The sequence below is a fragment of the Chinchilla lanigera genome, unplaced genomic scaffold (genome assembly GCF_000276665.1).
Source record: "Chinchilla lanigera isolate Chin_1 unplaced genomic scaffold, ChiLan1.0 scaffold00023, whole genome shotgun sequence".
Taxonomy (NCBI): domain Eukaryota; kingdom Metazoa; phylum Chordata; class Mammalia; order Rodentia; family Chinchillidae; genus Chinchilla; species Chinchilla lanigera.
Window position 1 is genome coordinate 1,926,687 of NW_004955424.1, and position 26,174 is coordinate 1,952,860.

The 26,174-nt window shown below is 48.8% G+C and overlaps 2 protein-coding genes across 3 annotated transcripts in view; one reads left to right on the forward strand and one right to left on the reverse strand.

The window, feature by feature from the left end:
• Vamp8 (vesicle-associated membrane protein 8) overlaps positions 1 to 158 on the reverse strand; it is a 4,015-nt gene extending 3,857 nt beyond the window's left edge. The window contains exon 1 of the mRNA XM_005385424.2: positions 40 to 158. Coding sequence (XP_005385481.1) covers positions 40 to 42 — 3 coding nt within the window. The 5' untranslated portion in view covers positions 43 to 158. The remainder of the gene's footprint in view (positions 1 to 39) is intronic.
• A 79-nt stretch (positions 159 to 237) lies between these two features.
• Positions 238 to 25,949, forward strand: Ggcx (gamma-glutamyl carboxylase). 2 transcript variants are annotated; one of them, XM_005385427.2, is made up of 15 exons: positions 238 to 351; positions 10,584 to 10,754; positions 12,167 to 12,325; positions 12,648 to 12,813; positions 16,096 to 16,174; positions 17,208 to 17,314; positions 18,051 to 18,214; positions 19,700 to 19,965; positions 20,105 to 20,236; positions 20,933 to 21,084; positions 21,518 to 21,687; positions 21,844 to 21,974; positions 22,394 to 22,541; positions 22,844 to 23,039; positions 23,622 to 25,949. In XM_005385427.2, the coding sequence occupies exons 2-15, from the start codon at positions 10,640 to 10,642 to the stop codon at positions 23,812 to 23,814; spliced, it is 2,178 nt and encodes a 725-aa protein (XP_005385484.1). In that variant the 5' UTR covers positions 238 to 351; positions 10,584 to 10,639; the 3' UTR covers positions 23,815 to 25,949. The 2 variants fall into 2 exon arrangements, with proteins under 2 accessions (XP_005385484.1, XP_005385483.1); XM_005385426.2 differs by lacking the exon at positions 238 to 351 and adding an exon at positions 10,086 to 10,235.
• The last annotated feature ends 225 nt before the right edge of the window (positions 25,950 to 26,174 follow it).

Here is a 26,174-nt window from a genome sequence, read left to right on the forward strand (position 1 = left end):
GCCCCCGCTGCCGACCCCCGGCCGCTCCCGGCCGCTCACCATGTCCCCGGCGGCTGCGGCCCGGCGGCTGCACACTTGCTGGTCGGCTTCCTCCTGGGGCAGCCGGGCTCCACTTCCTGCTCGCTCCAACTTTCAGCCCGCCTCCCCCGCCCACCACGCACAGCTGCCCCGCCACACCTAGGGCAGGTTCCCCAGGTAGGCGGGCGCCCTCCACCGCCCTCCCAGGTTCCGCCCAAAGGCCCAAGCTTAAAGCAACAGGGCTCCCGGGAGCCAAGGGGTTTCTAACTTGTCAGGAATGCGAAGAGCAACCCCTCCTAGGTCTGCTGAGGCTAGACTGTCTCCTTTGAAAAGGTAAATTGATTCATTTGTTCTATTTTGGGGGGTTTTTGAGGCAAGGTCTTGCTACGTAGTTCAGGCTGGCCTCAAACTCATAGAGATCCCCCTGCCTCAGCTGAGATTATAAGCATGTACCCCCATGCCCAGATTGACTGTCCGCTTTCTATGTCCTGAATATCTAGTTCTAGTTTCTAGAGAGAAGCCAAGCATAAGCACCCTGCCGGGGCTGGTTTACATGGAAACAGAATGCGGGAGCTAAACTTTCCTGCGGGACAATCCTGGCTGGTGGGAGCCAAGGTGGGCAGAAACCAACACCCGAAGTCTGGGTGTCAAAGGTCTGAGTCACTAGCTGGATGACCCCGAGCGAACCTCTTCACCTGTCTTGATTTTGCAGGTGCTAACGCTGAGCTCACACAGTGGAGAGAAGGAATAAAAAGCGCAAGCAGGATGCCTGCCAGAGGGTCAGGCACCCAGCCAGGAGATGATAGCTCACACCCCTCCTTTCCCTGGAGACTCCAGCAGCCCACTTGTCTCCGGGGGTCATCACAGGGGTTACTGACCTCAGCCCAGCGGTCAGAGGGTGGCCCTAGGACTAGAGGGGCCCAGGGTATAGGATTTTTCCACCAAGCTGGCTTTGGGCCGGAGAAAATCCACTCTTCCCGGATGGTGTTTATCAAGACAGAAAGAATAATAATAGGGACACTGAGACAGGGACCAACATTGTTGTGTCATCCCAAGAGAAATAACAGTTCCAAGGAGGAAATGTCAGCTTCCCCAAAAATATTTTAAAAATGTTCAGTTCTGCGGCATTTTGAGGCTCTTATTCCTTTGTGCGTACTTTCTTTTTTCACAAGGATTGAATCCAGGTTATCAAGCTACACTCCAGTCACTACACCTCTAGTGGTGTTGTCACAAAGCGTCTTACGCCCTTTTAACATTTAAAACTGGGCAACACCTTTCCAGTGAAACACAAGAAAATTTTAAAATAAACAGGGATAAGAGTACAGTAGAGAATGTTAATTCTAAATAAGATTCCACAGGTTCTGTTGATTCTCCCATTAAGTGGCAGGGCTCAAGTCGTCAGGAGGAGAGAATTTTGTTTTATTATTAATATTATTATTATTGTTGGTATTGTTATTATCATTTTGTTTTATTTTGAGACAAGGTCTCAGTATGCAGTTCAGGCTGGCCCTGAGCTCATTTTGTAGCCCAGGCTGGCCTCAAACTTGCAACACTCCTCCTGCCTCAGCCTCCCGAGTGCTGAGATTACAGGTGTGCATCACCACGCCCAGCTGAGGATTTTATTTTAAAGTGTCATCTTAAATTGCAAGGGTGTCCATGAGACAAGAATTGAATTTGAGCCAGACACAGTGGCACATGCTTGTAATTCCAGCGCTTGGAGGCTGAGGCAGGAGGAGTGTGAGTTCAATGTCAGCCTGGACTGCATAATGAGACCCTGTCTCAAAAGAAGGAGAGTATTAAACATGGCAAAGGAAAAGCCGCATTGTCAAAATGCCCAGTTAATTCACCTGAGTGTTGAGATGTTTGGTGTGTGGTGCTGGGATGTGAACTCAAGGCTGGCACAGGTGAAGCACCTCCCTCCTGAATGGCACCCCCAACCTGAGACACTTTCATGAGGTCTAATATGATAAAATCTTATCCCCAATTATAGTGTAAGGTTATTGGATTGTAAGGACCTGAATGTTTGTGGCCAGGACAACCAGGGACACTAGGTTTGCTGCTGCATCCTCCTCCTCTTCATCCATAGACAGCCTGCAGCGTGGCCAGGTGGGGATGGGTTAGGGTCCTCCATCTTGTCCTCCAAGACAATAGCCACTCACCAGATGTCGTTGTTGTGTGTGTGCAACGTGGCTTGTCTGAACTGTGATGTGTTGTAACTCTAAAACATAACACCAGATTACAAAGACTTAGTATGAAAAAAAGAATGTAAATCTCTCATTAATAACTTCTTTTTGAGAGAGGGTCTCACTATATAGTTCAGGCTAGCCTTGAACTCACTATGCAGCCAAGGCTGGCCTCAAACTCTCAGCAACCCTCCTGCCTTAGCCTCCTGAATACTGAGATTACAGGTGTGCATCACCACCCCCAGATCCCCTATGCAATCTTATGGCCCACATGGGCAGTGTGTGCCTGCGCCCCATAGGAAGAGGCTGCAAGAACAAGAAAGAGGTGCTGAGGAGGTTCTTTGGAAATCACAAAGCTCACACCACTGACAAGGGCCCCTGTGTTTCTCAGCCTGTGGCACTGCTGACCACCCCATCAGTGACAATCACCGCTGAGGTCTCGCCATATCCCCTCCCCTGGCTGTACCCTTGGAACCCTAAGATTCCGCCTTGCTCCTTGTTTTTCTGACTTGGAACTCTTTCCTAGAGTAGCGTTTCTCAGTGACTTTGCCCGCCGGGGGACATAGGACAGTGCCTGGAGTGCCTTTGTCACATAGAAGGGGGCCGGGTACAATGAGTCAGTAGTACACAGAGGCCACTGACGCTTCTAAAACAACGAGAAGGCCGTCGCCTCCGGCCCACAATGAACTGTTCCAGAATGTCCACAGTGCAGAGGGGGAGACAGCCGTGTGCGTGTGTGTGCGCGCGCGCGCGCGCCTGCGCAGTCACATTCCTTGTGGCGAGGTGGTATGTGTCCAACACATTTCAGGTCTTTCAACGCCCCCTTTCTTCCTTCACTCCCCCCTTCCTCCACCTCTTGGTCCCTCTCCCTTTTGCAAAAGGTCTACCTCTGTGTTTCCTGTTATCTGTCTTTCATTTATTTATACTCTGGAGTTCCTCGCCCATAAGAGAAGTCAGGTGCTGTTGAGGGGGCGTGCGTGATTGACTGACGCGATCCTGTCTCCCCCAGCTCGGGCTGAGGGCTGGCGGGTGGTCTGTTGCGGAGAAAGTTCCCGCGCAGCTGGACAACTTTGTGAATAGCTCCCGCCCCTGAATCTCGAGCGGTTCTTCTCTGTCAGCATCCAGTGCTGCTCTTCAGTGGCCTCCAGCACCCACGCTGATCATCCTTCCCCGTTCTCCCGGCCTCTCGGCACCCCTGAGGCACCCCACGTGCAGCCCTCACTGCGGCTTCATGCTTCCTTGGCTGCGTCTCCTGCTCCCCCTCCCCACTGAGCACCTGCAGGGTCCCCGCCCTGTACAACCCGTTCACCCCGCCCTGACCTTTCTGGTCATATCCAGGCCTCTAATGGCTACTTGTTATCTCTTCAAAACATGCTAGAGTCCGCTTCACCTTGTCTCCAGGTTAAAGCCCATCTTCATAGCCGGCATTCCAGGGATCTTTTTCTTTATTTTCTTGTTTGTTTTGTCTTTTTTTTTTTTTTCCTTTTTGATACAGGGTCTCACTATGCAGTTCAGGCTGGTCTTGAATTCACTTTGTAGCCCAGACTGGCCTTGAACTCTCAAGGATCCTCCTGCCTCAGCCTCTCGAGTACTGGGGTTATAGGCATGGGCCACCACACCCGGCTCACCATTTCCTTTTATAATTTTGCTTAGGGCCTTCACTCATCAGTGTCTGTGGAGATGCTTTTCTTATCTTTAGAGGTTTTTTGTTTGTTTGTTTGGAACTGCAAAATGAACTCAGGATTTATTTTCCTCCCTCTTGTTTTGTTGTTTTTTTATGTATCCCAGGCTGGCCTCAAACTCATAGTGATCCTCCTGCCTCAGCTTCCCGAGGCTGAGGCCACATTTCCTTTTTTATAGGTTCTATCTATGCTTTGTCATTAACTGCATACATATTTGACCTCTCCAAAACACCTCAACACCTCAGTTTTGTAACGCAGGGCCAACCTTAAACACACACACACACACACACACACACACACACACACGTCATAGCATTTTTTGGGAAAAAATTGCTGTTTGAGCACTTGAATTAGGGTACTTTTTTTTAGTACCGGGAATCAAATTCAGGACCTTGTGCTTGCCAGGCAGGTGCTTGTGCCACTGAGCTATACCCCCAGCAGGGTACTTTTCTTTTGAGACAGGCTCTGGCTATGTAGTCCAGGCTAGGTTTGAACTCTCGGCAATCCTCCCGCCTCAGCCTCCTGAGCACAGGGATTACAGGCATGTGCCACTATGCCCAGCTAGGGTACTCTTGAATAGTGCAGAAAAGGATTTTCAAGTGGGGGATTTCCACAGCAGTTGTTTTTGGAAGCAGGTCATTGGCTGGGCAGAAACCCTAAATTGCAAACTCCTCCTCACCAGTTCATGGGAGTCCTCCTGCTGAGAAACACGCAGGCAGGGAGGACTTCAGTTGTTTACCCTCCTCTGCTGCTGCATTCTGCGGTTTAACCTTTCGCAGCTGTCAGTACAGTCTCCCGACTCCACTTAGAAACTCGGAGCTGGGGCACTGTGGTGCCTGTTGCAGGCCCAGCTACTGGTGCTGAGGCAGGGTAATCACCTGAGGCCAGGAGTCTGAGGCCAACCTGGGCAACACACGGAAACCTTTCTTTGAAAAAAACGTCTTAGCCTTAATGACTTCGTTTTCTTTCACAGCAGGCCAGGGCTGTGTCCTCACCTCGCAGCATATAAAATAAGCCCTACAGGCTGTTGTAACTAGCTGTCTTATCTCTAGGGTCTATGTTAGCTGGCCATAGTGGCACATGCCTGTAATCCCAGCACTTGGGAGGCTGAGGCAGGAAGGTTGCCTTGAATTCGAGGCCAGTCTGGGCCATATAGTAAGGGTTTTTTGTTTGTTTATTTGTTTTTTAAGACAAGGTCTTGCTATGCAGTTCAGGCTGGCCTTGAGCTCACTTTGTAGCCCAGGCTGGTCTCGAACTCTGCCACGATCCTCCTGCCTCAGCCTCCCCAGTGCGAGGATTACAGGTGTGTGTCACCACGCCCAGCCATATAGTAAGTTTAAGGCCTGCCTGCACTACATAGTGAGACCCTGCATCAAAAACAAAAAACTAACCAGGTGTAGTGGCACATTCCTGTAATCCCAGCATTTAGGAGGCTGAGGCAGGAGGATCACTGCAACTTCAAGACCAGCCTGGGCTACAAAGTGAGCTCAAGTCCAGCCTGAACTGCATAGGGAGACCCTGTCTCAAAAAGACAAAAAAAAAAAAAAAAAAAGCAGGTTAAAGTGCTGAGGGTATAGCTCAGTGGCAGAGCATTGGCCTAATATGTGTGAGACAATCTCCAGACACATACCATAATCTGTCCCTCTCTTTATATATATATATATATATACACATACATATATATATTTATGTTACGCGATAAAGAGCTGTTGAGTTAATACAGTTCTTTATTTGTTTTTGTTTTTTCCGGTACCAGGGACTGAACTCACGACCTTGCTCTTGCTGGGCAGGCGCTGTGCTGTTGAGCTAACCCTCCAGCCCGTATTTTTTGGGTTTTTTTTTTAGACAATCTTGCTATGTAGTTCAGGCTGACCTTGAACTCACTATGTAGTCCAGGATGGCCTCAAACTCACGGGGATCCTCCTGCCTCAGCTGCCCGCTTGCCGGGATTACTGGGGTACAACACCATACCTGGGCTCAGTATAGCTTTTTTTTCTTTCTTTCTTTTTGAGACAGGGTCTCACTATGCAGTTCAAGCTGGCCTTGAGCTCACTTTGTAGCCCAGGCTGGTCTCAGACTTGCAACAATACTCCTGCCTCAGCCTCCCGAGTGCTAGGATTACAGGCATGCACCACCACATCTGGCTGTCTTGAGACAGGATCTTGGTATGTATTTCAGGCTAGGCTTAAATTAACTATGCAGCCCACAAGGTGGGCTCAACCTCAACGTGGCCTCAACTTCAAGGTGATCCTCCTGCCTCAGTCTCCCAAGTGCTGAAATTACATCCATCCATCACTATGCCTAGCTCCATCACTAATTTACTGCTTGTACCCAGAATGCTCTCAGTTTCCCCAGGAGTATTAACAACTTTGGCGGAGCGGGGGGGGCGGCAGAGTGTGGGGCCTGGTGGCACATGCCTATAAATCCCGCCATTCAAGAGGCTGAGGCAGGAGGATCACTGCTAGTTCAAGGGCAGAACCAACTTTAAACACACGGACACACAGACACACACACACACACACACACACACACAGAGGTCATAGCATTTATTTAGGAAAGAATAGCAATTCAAGCACTTGAATTAGGCTACTCTTGAATAGTGCAAGTTTGAGCCCAGCCTGGGCAATTTAGTGACATAGCAAGACCCAGTCTCAAAATAAAACATAGGCTGGTGTGGTGGCACATGCCTGTAACCCCAGTACTTGGGAGGCTGAGACAAGAGGATCATCCCAATTTCAAGGCCAGCCTGGGCTACACAGTGAGACCCTGTCTCAAATAAATAAATAAATAAATAAATAAATAAATAAATAAGCAAGCAAGCAAGCTGGGGATGTACTTTGGTGCAAGGCCCTGGATTCAATCTCAGTACAAAAAAAAAAAAAAAAAGAAGCAGAAAGAAAGGGGAAATACATTTGCCATATATATGCATACAGCACTTCTGTCAGTGGTGGTTTGGTGGTTTCCAAGAAAAAATACTTGATGCAAGGGTTTGAGTCCAATTCCCGGAACAAAACAAAAGTAAAGAAGAAGAAAAAGGAAACAACTTGAGTAATTAAACTGGCCACGGAGCTAGGTTTTGTTTTTAAATTAATAGGCTTTAGTTACTTATTTAATAAACTGCCTGTGTGGTGGAGCATGCCTATAATCCCAGCACTCAAGAGGCTGAAGCAGAGGATCCTTGTGAGTTCAAGCCCAACCGGAATGATATAGTGAGACTCTGTCTCAAAACACAAAATATTTGTTTCTTTATACTTCCTATATGGTTTTGTTTTGGGTCTTTTTGAGACAAGGTTTCACTCTGCAGTTCAGGCTGGCCTTGAACTCACTTTGTGGCCCAGGTTGGCCTCAAACTCTCAACCTCCTGAGTGCTGGGATTACAGGCGTGTACCACCACACATGGCTATACTTTGTGTATGTTAAGTATGAACTGTCCTACTGTGCTATACCCCAAGTACCTAGACTTTATTTTTTTGAGCAGCTTCAGGTTTATAGAAACAAATGAGTAGGATATACGGTTTCCATACAAACTTCCCTACTTCCTCTTTTCTTGTATTATTATTTTTGTACCGCTAATCAAACTCAGGACCTTGCACTTGCCAGGCAGGTGCTGAGCCACTGAGCTCCATCCCTGGCCCTCTTGTATTATTAACATCTTACTTAGTGTGCTACATTTGATACAGTCGAAGAGGCAATATTAGTATATTATTATTAACCAAATCCATATGGATACATTGTTATTTATGAAGGCCATAATATACGTACTCTTTGTGTTGTACTTTAGTGAGTTTTTACACGTGTATAAGTTGTGTTCACCGTCACATAACTTTTTTTTGGAGACAGGGTTTCGCTATGTAGCCCAGGCTGGCCTCAAACTTGCAGAAATCTTCCTGCTTTGCCTGGCAGCTCATGCTAGGGATTGAATCTAGGGTCATGTGTGTGCCAGGCATGTGCTCCACTACTGTGCTACATCCCCAGATCACAGCCCCTCTTCCTCCCTTCCCTCTTCCTTCTCCCTCCCTCCCCTCTTCCCTTCCTTTCTCCCTCTCTTCCTTCCTTCCTCCCTTCTGTGATAGAGACTGAACCTACACCCTTAACACTGAGCAACATCCTCATCTCTTTTTATGTTTCAAGACAGGGCCTTACTAAGTTGCCCAGGTTGGCTTGGAACTTGAGATCCTCCTGCATCAGCTTCTTAGGTGGCTGGGATGACAGGCATGGCCATCCACTTGAACCCAGCTGATTTCTTTTTAACTTAATATTCCATTGTACAGATGTGCTATAGTTTGTTTACCCATTCACTTACTGAAGGACATCTTGGTAGCGTCTAAGTTTTGGCAATCATAAATGTTATAAATATGCATATATATATATTTTGTCTTTATTATGCAGTTCAGGTTGGCCTTGAGCTCACTTTGTAACCCAGGCTGACCGTCTCGCTGGGATTACAGGTGTGCATTACCATGCCTGGCTGCATACACATATTTTTGTTTGCACATAAAATTTCAGCTTTCTTGGCTAAGTACCAAAGCGCACAATTGATGAATCCTATATTAATAGTATGCCTTTTAAGAAACTGTCAAATTCTCTTCCACAGTGGCTGTTCATTTTTTGATGTGGGGGTTGGGGTAATGGGGATTGAACCCAGGGCCTTTGTACTGTACTGAGCTACAGCCCCATTTTTATTTTTTGTTTTTATGTCCAGAGGGGTCTCACGAAGTCTCTAAATTGTCCAGGTTGGGCTTGAATTTACAATCCTCCTATCTCAGCCTCTTGGAGTGCTGGGATTGCGGATGGGCACCACCTTGCCCAGCTGTGGCTGTTCAATCTTGCATTCCCAGCAGCAGTGAATACAAAGTCCCTATTACCCCACACCCTCATCTCCACCGTGTGTTGTCGTCACTTTGGATTTTAGCCACAAGGTCTTAGTCACTAAGTTGCCCAGGCTGGGCTCAAATCCAGGTACTTGGGAGGCTGAGGCAGGACAATCACAGTGAGTTTGAAGCCGGCCTGGGCTACATAGTGAGTTCAAGACCAGCCTGAAATACATAGCAAGACCCTGTCTCAAAAAAAACAAAAACAAAAACTTTTCCTTTCCATTTAGTTAATCTGTGAGGTCAGGTTTCCTTTATATTCTTCAGTTAACATTTCACAACAGATTTTTAACTTTTTGTGGTAAATATACTTATTTTCCATAAAATGGGATGTATGTAAACATGTTATAATCATTATTGCATTTTTAACTAATCAATACAAAAATTTAAGATTATTAATTTAAAATTTTCCAGGGTTTGGATGTAGCTCATTGGTAGAATACTTGTCTAGCCGGTTCTGGTGCCATGTGCCAGTTCCTGGTTTTCATTCCAAGCTAAATAAATGCCGGGCATATAGCTCAGTGGCACAAGCGCCTGCTTGGCAAGTGCAAGGTCTTGAGTTCGATTCCTGGTACCAAAAAAGCCAACCAACCAACCAAACAAAAAAACAACCAAAACTCATTCCAAGTTAAATAAATAAAATTTCCAATATCATCATATTGAAATATATAATCTATATAAACAAAGTGGTTTATAAATTAATCAATTAATTATTTTGGAGACAGAGGCTCACTATGTAGTTCAAGCCGGCCTTGAACTCGCGGAGATGCTCCTGCCTCTTTTATTTCTAGTAGTAGAGACCAAAGTTTGAGAACCGCTGCTCTGGGACGGTTGCTTTTCCTGCTGCCTAGCCCCAGTGGGGAGAATCAGGTACAAGTCTGTGGACCACACTCTACTCCCTGGGCTCATTCTGCACCTGCTTCAGCTGCGGTGTTCTACCTCTCCTGCGGCTTGCGAAGCTAGGTTCCCCGCAAGTACACTCGGAGCGAGCGCAAGGATCTGCGCACGCGCGTTAAGCCCGAGCCGCGCTTCAGTGACTCAGGGGTCAATTTCTGGGGGGAAAGTCCGCCCTTTGCACGAAACCCCTTAGGCCGGGGAAAGGAGGACGCAAGGACGCTATTAGCTGGAGGAGCGTCAGGGGGCAGGGACAGGATCCAAAGAAGTTAGGGAGTGCTGAGGCTCCTCAAAGTATGCAAGGACGAGACTGGTAGCACGCGGAGATTAGTGAACCCGGGGGACCCGTGGCCCTATCCGATCCCGATGCAGAACCAGGCCCGCCTGCGCCGCCCCGCCGCTCGGGGCTCTTCACGACAGTGCCGTGCGGCGCTTTCCGGCCGATGCTGACGTGTCTGGAGGCGGGGTCTAGGGCTGCAGAGTGTTGGGGCTCCACCTGCTCGCTCTGGCCTCGGCGTCCACTTGCCTTTGCCCCAGAGGAGCGATGGCAGCGCGTGCCCGGTCCTCGCGGGCCCCGCCCGGCTCAGGTAGCGTAGGACCCGCCCTGCGGCGGCGAGAAGGGCGCTGCTCGGAGGCGGCGGAGGTCGCCCCCGTGGGGCCTGGGGAGAGGGCCGTCCCGATTGCAGCCCGCGGCTTCGCGATGACTGTGACATTCGGCGGCGCTCTGCAGTTGGAGGGCTGCAGTCCGAGGGCTTCGGGGACCTTGGGGGTACCCGAGGGAGGGGCTGCACTGCTGGGGTGTGTCTAGCAGTCAGAGCTCAGTAGGAGAATGCAGGCGAATGGAAGATCTGGGGCTCTGGGGGCTGAGATTTCTGTGATTCGGGGGGAGCCTACCCGACCCCTGCGCTCACACTTTCTCCATTTACCGGTTGTAGATAAAGTGCAAAAGGACAAGGCTGACCGGGCCTCAGGACCCAGGCAGGGCAGCCGAATGGGGAAACTCTTGGGTTTTGAATGGACAGACTTGTGCAGCTGGCAGAGGCTGGTGACCCTGCTTAATCGACCCACAGACCCGGCAAACCTAGCTGTCTTTCGTATTCTCTTCGGTGAGTCCACTTTCTGGGCGGGGACGGTTGGGTTGGTGGTGGGAAAATGACGATCGTCTGTCTCTTGGTTACTTAGACTTAGCTCCATTTTCCTAGGAGCTGAAGAGAACTGCCGTAGTGGAGGAGTTCTTTGTGAAGTTCAGGAACAAAGCCAGCTTTGTCTCTTTCAGTTGGAGTTTGGTGACCAGAAGTGCTTTCATCTGGGACTATGTGAAACACAAAAGCAGAGGAACAGGGACCTGTTTTGCTGATGGCATGAAGTTGCCCAGTAACTAACTTTAGAGAAACGAGGTAGGGTAACAAGGCCACACATTTAGCTGTGACTTCCTGACCCAGAGCTTCCTAACTCAGGCCATGGGATACCTGGCACGGGTCACAGGCATGCCAGACTATCATCCTCTTAGCCCAGTAGTTCTTAGCTGGGGCATTTTTGCTGCTGAGGTGATTTGGCAGTGTCTGGAGACACTGTTCGTTGTCACAGCTTAGGGAGGGAATAGGAACCTGACGACATCTATGCAAGCACAATAGATGCTATTAGAGGTCCTGTAATACACAGGGTACCCATGCCAGTAAATAATTCACCAGCCCAAAATGTGATCGACCCTGAGGTTGAGAAACCTGCTTATCTCAAGCTGGCTTTCTGACCTAACGCCCCTTCTGTTTATCCTTGTGTTTATCCCTGAGTGTTAGCCAAACGCTACTGCTTTCCTGGGTGTGCTAGGAAGCAAAAGAGGTTGAGAAGATGCTGGGCATGGTGGCATATGCCTGTAACCCTAGCACTTGGGGAGCTGAGACCGGAGGACCACCACAAGTTCGAGGCCAGCCTGGCCTACATAGTGAGTTCAAGGCCAGCCTGAACTACAAGGTAAGACCCTGTCTCAAAAGAAAAAAAAAAAATGTTGAGAAGGACCCCTCCTTCAAGCACTTTCTATAACCAGGTGGGATGGATCTTTGTAACTGAGCCCCAACAGTTTTTTTGTTAGTTTGTTTTTTGTTTTTTTCTCTTTTGTCTTTTTGAGACAGGGTCTCGCTATGCAGTTCAGGATGGCCTTGATCTCCCTTTGTAGCCCAGGCTGGTCTTGAACTCTCAGCGATCCTTCTGCCTCAGCCTCCTGAGTGTTGGGACTACAGGTGTGCGCCACCATGCCCGGCGAGCCCCAACAGTTTTTATAGTACTTTGTACACTTCTTTCATTTAATCCTCTCTGTAACCCTCTGAAGTATTGAGTCTCCTTTCCACAAGTGAAGAATTGGCTCGCTGAGAGTCGTAGGCACTGTCATTATTGCTGAATAAACCGTAGAACCAAGATGAGAAGTCTGACCCTGGAGCTGGACATGCTCACCTGGTTTCTCCTGTATTCAGCTGCTGCTTTAGCTGAGAGCTAACGGCTCCCTTCCCCATTGCTGTTGCAGCCTTCCTGATGGTGCTGGACATCCCCCAGGAGCGAGGGCTCAGCTCCCTGGACCGGAAATACCTGGACGGGCTGGATGTGTGCCGCTTCCCCTTGCTGGATGCCCTGCGCCCGCTGCCCCTTGACTGGATGTACCTTGTCTACACCGTCATGTTTCTGGGTGAGGGAGCGCAGGACACGTGGGAGTACTGGCTGGCCTGCAGACACTGAGATCAGAAGCATGCTTCTTAGGAATGACCGAGGTCTTGGGTGCCTATTTCACTCTACTGTGATTCGGTTGCATCCTGCTCATCTGTGTATCATCTGCACTGTGACCCCCTAACTCCTCTTTTTAAAATACGAAAGTAACATCTTATTTTTATTTAGTTTTGCCTGATTAGAAAATGCCTGATGGCTTTTCTTAAGCCCAGTCGTGGCCTGTCCACGAGGGGCTGGGCCTGTGGTGACCCCTTGATCTCTCAATCCTCTCCCACAAACCCCAGGGGCACTGGGCATGATGCTGGGCCTGTGCTACCGGCTAAGCTGTGTGTTGTTCCTGCTGCCGTACTGGTATGTCTTTCTTCTGGACAAGACGTCGTGGAACAACCACTCCTATCTGTATGGTTTGTTGGCCTTTCAGCTGACATTCATGGATGCGGACCGCTACTGGTAAGAGTCGGGGAGAGCGTGGGGAAGGATTGGCTGGGTTGGGGTGCTTCCTCGAGGCAGGGCCCAGTGGACTCCTAGAAATTGCTGCCGTAGGTACATTATCAACCATGTTTCGCAAAGCATGGTTACAGGATTACACTGTGACTTGGAATGGATTTGGGAGGAGGACTGGCCAGCCAGTTGGGGCAATTGGAGTGACAAGAAGTAAAATGTCTCCATCCTTTACTTGATCTGTCCACTTCCGGTAACACTCTTAGAAGAAGAGAATCTGGGTGTGGTGATGCACTCTGGAGGCTGAGGCAGGAGGATCACTGAGAGGTTGGGGCCAGTTTGGGATACATAATGAGTTCAAGGCCTGCCTGAACTACATGAACTACATAGTAAGAGTCTATCTCAAGGGAAAAAAAAAAAAAAGGAGGTTGTATGAGGAGGAGGAGATCATGTCAGGGGAGGGGGCCCATCAGGGAGAAAGTAACCTTCCCCCACCTGTGGCATGGGTGGGGAAAAAAGGATTTGGAGTCAGGGTGGCAGAGCAGGTGACCTTAAGGATTCTTTCCATTATTAAGTGAAAAGCAAATGTGAAATTTTATTAAGATGGATATAGGAACAAAATCACAAGCACTGAATTCATTAACATTTATGAAATTTCATCCCTTATGCACTCATACAAATTCCCCTTTTGTAAAACTTCTTATTTTTTGGAACCAGGTGCGATGGCACTTTGGGTGCTGGGATCAAATGTTAAGCATGTGCTTTGCCACTAAGCTATGTCCCTGTCCTCCGTGTAGTAAGACTTTAAGAATGTCCAGCTCCATCATAGAGAATTAAGAGGCAGGGTTTTTTTGTTTTTGTTCTTTGTTTTTGTTTTTTTTCCGGTACCAGGAATTGAACTCACGACCTTGCGCTTGCCAGGCAGGCGCTGTGCCGCTGAGCTAAATCCCCAGCCCCAAGAGGCAGTTTTGATAGGTTATCCCTGAGATTTTCCATTTTTTTGGCTTTTTTTTTTTGAGGCAGAGTCTCATTATGTAGTTCTGGCTGGCCTTAAACTCACTATTTAGCCCAGGCTGGCCTAGAACTCAGGGCAGTCCTTCTGCCTCAGCCTCCCAAGTGCTGGGAATACAGGCATGTGCCCCCATGCCCAGCTTTCATGACTCTTACGCATTTTGAAGAAATTACCTATCATTTACTGAGAGCGTGCCTTACGGCAGGCACATTTAAAATTTCCCTCATTACAGCCCTGTGACAGCAGTGTTAAACTCACGGTGCGTGTGCCGCAGCGGGCATGCAGAGCCCTGTCGGCAAATCACCCTGGCAGCTGAGTGTGGATATTCAGCTTTAATTGCAGAGTTGCACTTTGCAATAAATACGAGTGCTTTAGATGGCAGTTTGGGCACTCAGTCTCTAAAAGGTTCACCATCACTGCCCTCTGAAAAGCCAGGCATAGTGGCACTTGTCTGTAATCCTAGTACTTAGGAGGCTGAGGCAGGAGGACTGCAAGTTGGAGGCCAGCCTTTGGCAATTTTTTGAGACAAGGGCTCACTATGTAGTTTAGGGTGGGCTTCAACTCGCTACTCACCCTAGGCTGGTCTCAAGCTCAGAGTAATCCTCCTGCTTCAGCCTCCTGAGTGCTGGGATTACAGGCATGCACCACCATGCCTAGCTACTTTCAAACACTCCTTCAAATTCATAATGCATTGCCTTTCTTAGTCATTTTCTTTTGTTTGTTTGTTTGTTTTTTCTGTTTTTCTTCCGGTACCAGGAATCAAACTCATGACCTTGTACTTGACAGGCAGGCGCTTTGCAGCTGAGCTAAATCCCCAGCCCCTCTTAGTCATTTTCTAATTATAGCCTTTTTTCTCCCCTTATTTTATCCAGTAGAGCAGGCTGAATTGTGAGCTGATGGAAAACACTGAACGTTTTATTATTATAACTTATTCTACATAAACAAACAAACAACAACAACAACAAAAACCCAACTTATTCTACATAGTCTCTGATTTATAATATACTTAGGTGTTTTGACTTTATGGTTGTACATAAGCGTATCCATACAGCATTCTATTTTTCCACCTTGGAGTCCATATTCAATAAATTATATGGGCTGGTCATGGTGGTATACACCTGTACGTAATTCCAGCACTTGGGCAGTTGAAGCAGGAGGATTGTGAGTTTGAAGCCTGCCTGAGCTATACAAACAACACTCTGTCTTGAAAAACAAGAACAAAACCAAATCAAAGGAGGAGGAGAAGAGGAGGAAGAAGAAGAAGAAAAGGAAGAAAAATAAAATGAGAGAGTCAACATTTCATTTTAAAATGGTCTGTGTGTTAGATGATTTTACACAACTGTAGGCTAACTTAGGTGTTCTGAGCACATTTAAGGTAAGCTAGGCTGTGTAGATTACATGTACCAAATGCATTTTTTTTTTTTTTTTTTTTGTCTTTTTGAGGCAGGGTCTCACTATGCAGTTCAGGGTGGCCTTGAGCTCACTTTGTAGCCCAGGCTGGTCGTGAACTTGCAATGATCCTCCTGCCTCAGCCTCCCAAGTGCTGGGATTACAGGGGTGCGCCACCACGCCCGGCGCAAATGTTTGGCTTACAATATTTTCCTTATTTTTGCGTTTTTGAAACAGGGTCTCACTATGTAGCCCAGACTTGTCTTGAACTCGCAACGATCCGCCTGCCTCAGCCTCCCAAGTGCTGGGATTACAGGCATGCGCCACCAGGCCGGGCCAGTATTTTCAATTTATGATGAGTTTATTCAGACATTACATCATAAATCAAGAAACATCTGCAGTAATATTTCTTTTATTATCATTTGTTCCTCATAGTTAAGGTTGAGCGGAGGACCTCATCCATGCTGGGCAAGAACTCTACCACTGAGCTGCATTCTCAGCCCCTTTTTATTTTGAGACAGGGCCTTACAAAGTTGCCCAGGCTGGCCTTAAATTTGGCAGTCCTCGCCTCAACATCGTGAGTAGCTGCGATTCCAGGCATGCGCTACCTGGCTGTAGTAATATTTTCTTTTATAACAAAGTAATTCCTGTTACATTGGCCCAGATGTAGTGAGTGGTAGAGTGCTTGCCTAGAATGTGTGAGGCCCTGCGTTTGATCTCTAGCACAGCAGAAAAAGAATCACTGTTAGAGTTTGCTCCTATCTTTCAAAAGGATCTCAGAGTAACCCAGAGGAGCAGGGAGGAAGAGGGACGTGTCCCTGAGAGAGAGAGGACTGGTACAGCTGAAAGGGCTAAGAAACCTCCCTTAACCTTGAACTTCTTCGGCGCAGGTCTGTCGATGGCCTGCTGTGTGCCCGCAAGAGGAATGCGCATGTGCCCCTCTGGAACTACGCCATGCTGCGGGGCCAGGTATGGGATCTCATCCCAGAGCAGGGTGTTCCCCGTCCGCTGTCGTGGTCAGCATGGTTTTCCACTACCCTACTACCCAGCGGTGCCCTGCCTTCCTGGGTTGTCGCCGTATTCCATTTGCTGGAAAGCTAGGCTAGCTTGTCCATTGTTTCCAGTCTCTTAAGTCTCGTGGTTCTCCTTGTCATGGAACAAACAATGCTTTGTCTGTGCCAGACCATACAAACAGCACCCTGCTTCAGCCTCCTGAGCTCTGGGATTACAGGTGTGCACCACCATACGCAGCTACCTATAGCTTTTTGTGTGTGAGTACTGGGAATCGAACTTAGGACCTCGTACTTGCCAGGCAGGTGCTGTGCCGCTGAGCTAAGTCCCTGGCCACTGGCCTGTATATAGCTTTTCAAACACTGCCTCAAATTCATAATTCATTGCCTTTCTTTGTCATTTTCTCATTGTGGCCTTTTTCCCCCCCTTTTTTATGCACTAGAACAGGCTGAGCTGTGAGCCAGTGGCAGACAAGGAACTTTTTATTGTTATAACTTACTATACATAGTCTCTAATTTATAATATAACTTAGATTTTTGGCCTTTATGGTGGTACAAAAGCATTCTGTTTTTCACTTTGGAGTCCATAGTCAGTGAATTTCATGAGGGAAAGGATTACTTCTGGGCTTCTGTTGTCTTCTTGCTGCCTCAGGCTGTGCCTAACATAGGCAGGATGTCAGGAAATGCTTCCTGGTTGAGTGAATATCTGAGGGGAGAGGACTGAGGAGTAGATGTGTAAGATCAGAGCTGACTTCATTGTTGAAAAATGAACACAGTGTTTTGGCTGGGCGTGATGGTGCATGCCTATAATCCCAGCACTTGGGAGGCTGAGGCAGGAGGATCCTTGCGAGTTGAGACCAGCCTGGGCTACACAGTGAGCTCAAGGCCAGCCTGAACTGCATAGCGAGACTCTGTCTCAAAAAGACAAAAAAAAAGAAAAAGAAAACAGTATTTTGAAACTTCTTTTTCTCTTGGTGCGTTTTGTTGTGCAGATCTTCATTGTATACTTCATTGCGGGAGTGAAAAAGCTGGATGCCGACTGGGTGGAAGGCTATTCCATGGAGCATCTGTCCCGCCACTGGCTCTTCAGCCCCTTCAAGTGAGCGGGGTTGGGAGCGGCCTCCCCGGGGCCTGAGCGTGGAGTGTGACTGTCGCCTCGCACGGCTGCAGTGCCTGCCCCTTGAATTGGCCTCCTGCGTCCCTCCTCTCCCCGATCCCCCATGCAGCAGAAAGTATGGTCAGCGCTATTAAAAGGCTGACCCCCCCAGCCCCTGCTGGGAGCCCCATGAGTGGGAAAGATGGGAAAATAAAAAGGAGAGGAAGAACCAGGAGGAGGTGGCAGTGAATGCGGGGCTCGCCCAGCAGTTGCCTGGGCCCTGCAGCCCGGGCCCCATTACGAGCTCTGCAAAACAGAGATCACCTCTGGCTCTCCTCTTCCTGCCTCTCACTTTGTTCTTTTCCTTCCTCCCTGTTACTTGTCATTTCCTGAAGTCGGACTTCCCGTGTTTGCCCAGTGTTCATGTTTTAGTGTCTTCTCATTTGTGACCTCCGTGAGGAGCCTGCCGCACACAGTGCCCACTTTCCCGTCAGATCTCGCCTTTGCACGTCACAGAGGGTTATGTTAAAGACAGCTGGACACCCACAGCTGTAAAGGGGCTGGAGAACTACACAGCAGAGCATGTCCGAGGGCGGGCCAGGGACCTCCGTGTTGTGCCCAGCCAGGGGGTGTCCACTGGCAAGAGCAGGGTAGCGGAGGCACGTTGTGCTGGGAATGTGGTGTGACTTGGGTTTCACAGAGGGCCGGCAGGGTTGGACCTTTGTGCCTGTGTCTGCAGACTGGTGTTGTCCGAGGAGCTGACTAGCCTGCTGGTGGTGCACTGGTGCGGGCTGCTGCTCGACCTCTCCGCGGGCTTCCTGCTCTTCTTTGATGCCTCCAGACGCATTGGCTTATTCTTCGTGTCCTACTTCCACTGCATGAACTCCCAGCTCTTCAGCATCGGTCAGTACGCGGCCCGCTGCAGGGTTGCGGGGAGATTAGTATGCGTGGAAGCATTGTGTGGGTGCAGAGATAGTGGTGTGGAGCAGGAGCTAAAGGGAGCCCAAAGCAGTCACTGAATAAGTGGGGAGGAGCTGAGTGGGGATTCTGGGCTCAGTGTGTTTAGTGAGGAATCTCTAGGAAGAAGCGTCCTATAGTTAAGAATTTATGGCCAGCCGGGCATGGTGGTGCACACCTGTAATCCCAGTGCTCGGGAGGCTGAGGCAGGAGGATCATTGCGGGTTCGAGACCAGCCTGGGCTACAAAGTGAGCTCAAGGCCAGCCTGAACTGCATAGCGAGACCCTGTCTCAAAAAAAAAAAGAATGTGTGGCCGCGTGTGGTGGTGCACACTTGTTATCCCAGCATTCGGGAGGCTGTGGCAGGAGGATCACAATGATTCTAATGCTACCCTGCGCTCCATAGTGAGTTCAAGGCCAGCCTGAACTGTGTAGAGAAACCCTGTCTCAGACAAAAACTGAATTTGACCACAGGCATGGTGGTGCTTGCCCGGCCCAAGCAACTTAGCAAGACCTTGCCTCAAAATTTGAAAGAAAAGGGAAAAAAAAGCGAGTTGTGGTGGCATATATCTGTAATCCCCTCAGGAGGATCGCCATGCATTTGAGGCTGGCCTGGGCCACATAAGTTCAAGGCCAGCCTGGACTACATAACAAGACCTGTCTCAAAAAAAAGAAAAAGAAAAACTTGAAAGAAAAAGGAGGGGAAAAAAAGGCTGGGGATGTACCTCAGGGTAAAGATCTTGGATTTGCTCCCTAGTATCACAATAAAAGATGAGTATTTTTAAAAACTGGTGACATAGCTTAGGGGTGGAGTACTTGCCTACCATGAACCAGGTCTGCATTCAATCCCCAGCACTGCAAGAACATGGGAGAGAGAGAGAGAGAGAGAGAGAGAGTGTGTGTGTGTATGTGTGTGTGTGTGTGTGTGTGTGTGTGTGTGTCTGTGACTAAGGATTGGACCCAGGGCCTTCATACTGAGTATACTCTCAGCCCTTTTTATTTTAATTTTTATTTTTATTAGTACGTTTGCAGTACATAATGCTTGCATTCATCATGGGGACTGGGTACATGTATACATGTACATAACTCATCTTAATTCTGTTTGTGTCTTACCCCTTCCACTCCCTCTCATTTATTTTTTACTTTTTTTTTTTGGTCCTGGGAATAGAACTCAGGACCTTGCACTTGCCAGGGAGGTGCTTGTGCCGCTGAGCTATATCCCCGGCCCTTATTTTTTACTGTGAGACAGTTTTGCTGAGTTGCCTGGCTTGGCCCAAACCTGCTATCCTCCTGTCTCGGCCTCCCACAGGGCTGGGATGACAAGCGTGCCTCACGGGCCCCTGGGACTCTGCAGAACCCCTGGGAGAGGCTTCTAAGGAGGGGGATGAAGGGAGTCTACTCAACCTCTTGAAATACCCTCTGCTGTCCTAGGTATGTTCCCCTATGTCATGCTGGCCAGCAGTCCTCTCTTCTTCTCCCCTGAGTGGCCTCGGAAGCTGGTCTCCCACTGTCCCCAAAGACTGCAAGAGCTGCTGCCCCTCAAGGCTGCCCCTCAGCCCAGCGCTTCCTGCGTGTATAAAAGGAGCCGGGCCAAAGGCAGCCAGAAGCCGAGGCTGCGCCACCAGCTGGGCGCCGCCTTCACCTTGCTCTACCTGCTGGAGCAGCTCTTCCTGCCCTATTCCCACTTCCTCACCCAGGTTGGTGGGAGCTCGCATGCACAGTAGAGCCTGCAGAGTGGCAGGGTGACGGGCTGGGAAGAAACGGGCTGGTTCCGCAGCCCTTTCCGGGTAGACGTTGGGGTCGGTGTGAGAAGCACTGAGCTCTCCCCTCTGCTAGGGCTATAACAACTGGACCAACGGGCTGTATGGCTACTCCTGGGACATGATGGTGCACTCGCGCTCCCACCAGCACGTGAAGATCACCTACCGTGACGGCCGGACCGGCGAGCTGGGCTACCTCAACCCCGGGGTGAGGCATCTCATGCTGACATAGACTGCGCTTCAGAGCCTGCAGGAGCTTCAGGGTCTGGTTTGGTCCTACACCTGCCATAAAGTAAAACAAACCTGGGTCCTTGCCCTTTCTCTAGAGCCAGATTGGGCGTTCCTTTTGTAGGTCAAGATAGAACATCTCTCACTTTGTTTTGAATCAGGGTCTCACTGTGTAGTTCAGGCTGGTTTTAAACTCACTGTGCAGCCCAGGCTGGCCTTGAGCTTGCTGTGATCCTCCTGCCTCAGCCTCCTGAGGGCTGAGATTATAGGTGTGAGCCCCTCTGCCTGCTTTATCTCACACTTTTTTGAATTGAGGTTAGGAAAGGTGAGTATGAGTACCATGAGCCCAGCAGTGAAAAATTCATTCCCAAAGACAAGTTTGTTTTTCAGTATGGGGTATTGAACCCAGGGCCTTCACACAGAACTCTAGCCCTTTTTTATGTTCTGTTTAGAGACAGGGTCTTGCTGAGTTGTCCAGGCTGGGCTTGAATTTGTGATCCTCCTGCCTCAGCCTCCCAGTGTACTGGGATTACAGGCATGTGCCACCAGGCCCAGCTAAATTTCTTTTTTTTCCTGGCTAAAGTGGGCATCAGGCAGCGGTGTTTTTTGCCGTTGGCAGTGCATGCCCTGTGTGGGTGTTGGTGACGAGTGGGACTAATGTGGGGGTTTGGGACAGGTATTCACACAGAGCCGACGATGGAAGGATCACGCAGACATGCTGAAGCAGTATGCCACTTGCCTGAGCCGCCTGCTTCCCAAGTACAATGTCACTGAGCCCCAGATCTACTTTGATATTTGGGTCTCCATCAATGACCGCTTCCAGCAGAGGTGGGCAAGGGGAGCAGAAAATGGGAAAAAATGAAGTGCAGCTCTTTCTGCCAAGATGAACACACAGCTCACGCTCCCTGGAGTTGTCTTGCTTAAAAGGCTGCTGCTCTACTGCATGTCCCTGTTGACCTGGTTGTGGGCATATCTGATTGCGTCCGGCAGGGGGCACCATCATCCAGAAGAAAAGTGAACTGCTTTTTAGACTCTGTTAACACGGTGCCTTCTCCTCAGGTGGCCACTTAACCCCCATTCTTTCCAGGGCTCCCAAATCTCCTCCCCTTCTCTCCGCCCTGGTCTGGCAATAACACACTGGCACTCAGCCGTTTCTCCTCTCTGGAAACCCTATTCCCTCCTGCTGGGAATGAGAAGAAACTGGCTGTTCTGGGTGGGTAGGTGACTCTGGTCTCCTTAGAGCATGGTTTTCTTCCCTAAGGCTTTTTGACCCTCGTGTGGACATCGTGCAGGCCGTCTGGTCCCCTTTCCAGCGAACGCCGTGGGTGCAGCCGCTCTTGATGGACTTATCCCCTTGGAGGACCAAGTTACAGGAAATCAAGAGCAGCCTAGACAACCACACCGAGGTGGTCTTCATTGCAGATTTTCCTGGTACGGAGCACAGTGAGGAGACTGCACTGTTCCCTAAGTGCCCTGGCCTGGGACGTTGCCTACAGCGCCCTGGGCTGGGCTCTCAGGGCCGCCGATGGGGCGTGGGACGTCTCTGTTCTAGCTGGGAGTATGAATGCTGCCCTCCCACCCCTGCAGGGCTACACTTGGAGAACTTTGTGAGTGAGGACCTGGGCAACACCAGCATCCAGCTGCTGCAGGGGGAGGTGACTGTGGAGTTGGTGGCAGAAGAGAAGAACCAGACCCTTCGGGAGGGAGAGAAAATGCAGGTATTCTGGTGGGATTAACAGCGGTAGAAAGTTGAGATGAACAGGGTTTGTTTATTATAAACAAAAATGTTTCGCCCATAGCAGTCATACAGTGGGGGCTTCAGAAGCAAGAGCTCAGGCTTGGGGTGTGGCTGTGTGGCACAGCACATACACACAGCCTCGTTTAACCCCCAGCGCACACTCTGACTCTAAACACAGAAAAAATGGTGCCAGGAGGTACACTCAGTACTCAGGAGGCTGAGGCAGGAGGATCACTGCTAGTTTGAAGGCAGCCTGGGCTTCACAGCGAGTTCAAGGCCAGCCCGAACTGCATCATGAGATCCTGTGTCAGAAACAACTGGTGGCAGGAGGGGTAGAGTAGGGAGGCCACAGGCTGGCTAGGGAGAGACTGAAATACACCCATTTCTTCCCCTTGTCAGTTGCCTGCTGGTGAGTACCATAAAGTGTACACTGTGTCTGGTACTCCTTCCTGCTACATGTACATCTATGTCAACACTACAGAGCTCGCTCTTGAGCAAGACCTGGCATATCTGCAAGAATTAAAGGAGAAGGTGGAGAATGGAAGTGGTGAGTATATGAATGTTTCAGCTACGATAGCCCCTGGCTTGAAAGAGTCAGGGTTGGCCAGGTGTGGTGGCACACCACTGTAATCCCAGCACTTGGGAGGCTGAGGCAGGAGGATTGCCTTGAGTTTGAGGCCAGCCTGGACTATATAGCAAGATTGTCTCAAAAAAACAAAAAAATAAAACAAGTCAGGATTATGAATGAGGACCTAGCCATTAAAGAATGAACTTGAAGTCTCTGTTGGCAAAGAGTTCTAGGGGAGATAGGTCTCCATCTCAGTGATTCTTTTTCCTGTCTTCTGGCAGAGACAAGGCCTCTACCTCCAGAGCTGCAGCCTCTCTTGGAAGGGGAAGTAAAAGGGGGTCCTGAGCCAACACCTCTGGTTCAGACCTTTCTTAGACGCCAACAAAGGCTCCAGGAGATTGAACGGCGGCGGAACACTCCTCTGCACGAGAGGTTCCTCCGCTTCTTGCTGCGAAAGCTGTACGTCTTTCGCCGAAGGTTAGTCTCACCCATAGCAGTATCATCACTGGCATCTCATTTGCATACATGCTAACTTTTCTCCAGGGACAGCAACACTAGAGGCAGCCCAGGGAAAGGACAGGCTGAGCTAGGTGTCTTCCCTGCCCCTTCTCCTCTCCTGATGTGAAGGAACAATAAGCAGCCCGTGTCTGCTGACCTGCTGTCTTGTGCCTGAGCTTCTCCAGCCTCCCTTCCCTGGAATCTTCTGCAGACAGCATAGGTAGTGGGTGTCCGTCCTTCCAGTGGGGACACGGAGGGCCACTGGCCTGTGGGGTGGAAACTGGATTCTCAAATATGCCAGGATTCGTGGAGCTAGGACCAGGTGCTCCCTCAGGGACTTGGCTGGGATTGTTAGGTTGAAACAAGAGCTTGGGCTGAGCCAGCATAGTGGTGCACGCCTATAATCCAGCACTGGGGAGGCTGAAGGAGGATTACTGAGTTTTGAGGCCAGCCTGACCTATATAGTGAGTTCAAGCCCAGTCTCAATTCAAGTAAGACTCTGTCTCAAAAAAAAAACATTGTAAGTTTGGATTGAGTAATTTTTTTTTTCTCGTTTTTCAGCTTCCTGATGACACGTATATCACTTCGAAATCTAGTATTAGGACGCCCTTCTCTGGAGCAGCTAGCCCAAGAGGTGACTTATGCCAACTTGCGGCCTTTTGAGCCCACAGGAGAATCAAGTCTTTCAAACAGAGAGTCTTCTAATCCTAACTCTCCTGAGCCAGATTCCGATCCTACCCATTCAGAGTTGTGAGGGGCCTTCGATAGGTGCAGGTGTGAGAGCAGCCAGTCATAGGCCGAGTACCTATGCAATGGACATCTGAGAAAATTATCTCAGATTTTTTTACATTTTTTTTCTTTCACAATGCTTTTTGAGATGATAGCTTAGAGGAACCAAGGAAATAAAGCAAAGATAAGATTTTTCAATTCAAGATTGAGGAACCATAAGGAAGAAACAATGAGATGTTCTTTTAGGATAAAGTTTAAACTGAACAGCTCTTTAGGAAAAGAAACTTCTCATGTGCTTGCTGAGTGCTAGGCACTGTGTGAAGCAGTGTACCTCTTATCACACTGGAACCTTTGTGACATGGTCTTGCTATGTAGTTTAGGCTGGCCCTGAACATTCAGTGACCCTCTTTTCTTGGACTCCCGACTGTTGGGATTACAATCGTGTGCCACTGTGCCCGCTACCACACTGAACTGGTAACAGACATGAAGTCTCTTTATACTTGGAGAAACTAAGAGGTAAAATAATTTGCCCAGACATCCAGCTAGTAAGGAGTGGACTGATAGTTTGAGCTTAGGTCTGTTTGACTTCAGATCTTGCACTATGTGGCTTGTAATTTTCACAACTGGTGACAGTAAGTCTGAAATAATGTAGCTTAAAACTTAATAGGATGAGGCAAGGAGGATCTTTAGTTCAAACCCAGCCTGAGCAATTTAGTGACATGGTGAAACCATCTCAAAAAAAAAGAGCTGGGAACTCGGCTCAGTGTGAAGGCCCTGGGTGCAATCCCTAGCACCCCACCCCCAAAAAACACCTCAGAATTTAATCGTAAGTAATGACTGGGGGGCTGGGGATTTAGCTCAGCAGCATGGCGCCTGCCCAGCAAGCGCAAGGTCGTGAGTTCGATCCCTGGTACCAGGGGGGGAAAAAAAAGTGATTAGGGTAGCAATCAGCTTCTAAAGGCACAAAAATTTTCTCAGCACCATAACTGTTTCCTTTTTTGTTCCTGTTATTTATGTGGCCAATTAGGTTTTTCATTACCAATTATCCACCCAAGAAAGTTAAGCTTAGTTAACAGCAACTTTATACTTTGACCAAGCAATCAATTCTACCTCTTCAACCTGTTTTCATTCCCACTGCCTGTCTCTATTCTTTCAGTCTTTACCCTGGACTCTATTCTACTTAGGGGTAGACCAAGGCAGGGTCACCGTGTTTGGACCTGGCTGAGCAGGGTGGTCAGGTCCTCTAACTCAGTGTGGGTTCCTGATGATCACAGTATTATAGAGTGCCATCACTTGTAAGAATGAGAGCAGCACTGCTTTTCAATCCTCATAATCTTTTTGTCAAGCTCCCTACCACTGAGCTGCACTGCCACCCTTGCTCTTACTCATAGCAATGGTAAGCTAAGTTCAGCTATTTCCTATTTCCCTGTTTTGACCAGTAAAGGAGTGCTCCCATTTTGGAAAGCCTCTCACAGAAAGTAACTTGTGGGGTAAGGAAGCTGCCTTCCCATTTGGGTGCTACCTCTTGATTCATTTTTCCCCAAGGTAAATGCTGTGGCAAGGTGGAGATGATGGGCTCATATGAAAAACAATTCCTTGATAGACACGGTTGTTACTCATATTGCTGGAAGAATCGGTCCCTCCCTGCGCAAAAACTTTTTGCCTGGCAATGAGCCATCAATGTCCTCATAGCCAGACCTTACTCCAGCGTTTCTCTTTTTATTCTTAACCATTTTGAAACTTTAGAAAAGCAAAGGCAATCTTTTTTGGCAGTACTTAGGGTTTGAACTCAGGGCCATGGCACGGAGCTACATGCCCAGGCCCATTTGAGACAGGGTATCACTAAATTGCCCAGGCTTGGCTCAAACTTGCCATTCTTCCAGCTCAACTTCCTAGAGTGCTGCAAGTACTAATTTTTTGATGTACACATTCATAATTTACATTCCTTTTTTTGTGCCCCTATGTCTTATGGTTTTCCAGCTATTTACCATCACTGCTGTGTCCTGTCATTTCATGCCTTCACTGTTTTGCTTTTCTCACCAATCCACCTTCACTGAATATACATAACTTTCCAGAAGGGGCACACAAGCTCTGTATGTAAACTCTCTTGAGAGCTAAAGACCTTTGTTATTTAGGAAATAAATCTTGGCTTCAAGTTTACTAGTTTTTTTTCTGCCAGGTTTGAGACAGGGTCTCATGATATACCCCAGGATGGCCTTAGACTTGCAGTGATCCCCTTGCCTGAGTGCTAGGTTATAGGGGTGACTACACCCACCTATTCTGCCAATTTAGAGGCACCAATCAGTTCTAGTCTCTAGGCATCAACTGCCAGGACCAGAGTGCTAACTGGTCTGCGGCCATTAGGAACCATCTGCACAGGAGGCC

Bases quoted from the DNA above. Each gene is read 5' to 3' on its own strand.
- Ggcx (XM_005385426.2), top strand. From the start codon at position 10,193: ATGGCAGCGCGTGCCCGGTCCTCGCGGGCCCCGCCCGGCTCAG. The intron at 18,215-19,699 runs GTCAGTACGCGG...CTGCTGTCCTAG, and splicing joins CTCCCAGCTCTTCAGCATCG to GTATGTTCCCCTATGTCATG. The intron at 22,542-22,843 runs GTGAGTATATGA...GTCTTCTGGCAG, and splicing joins GAAGGTGGAGAATGGAAGTG to AGACAAGGCCTCTACCTCCA.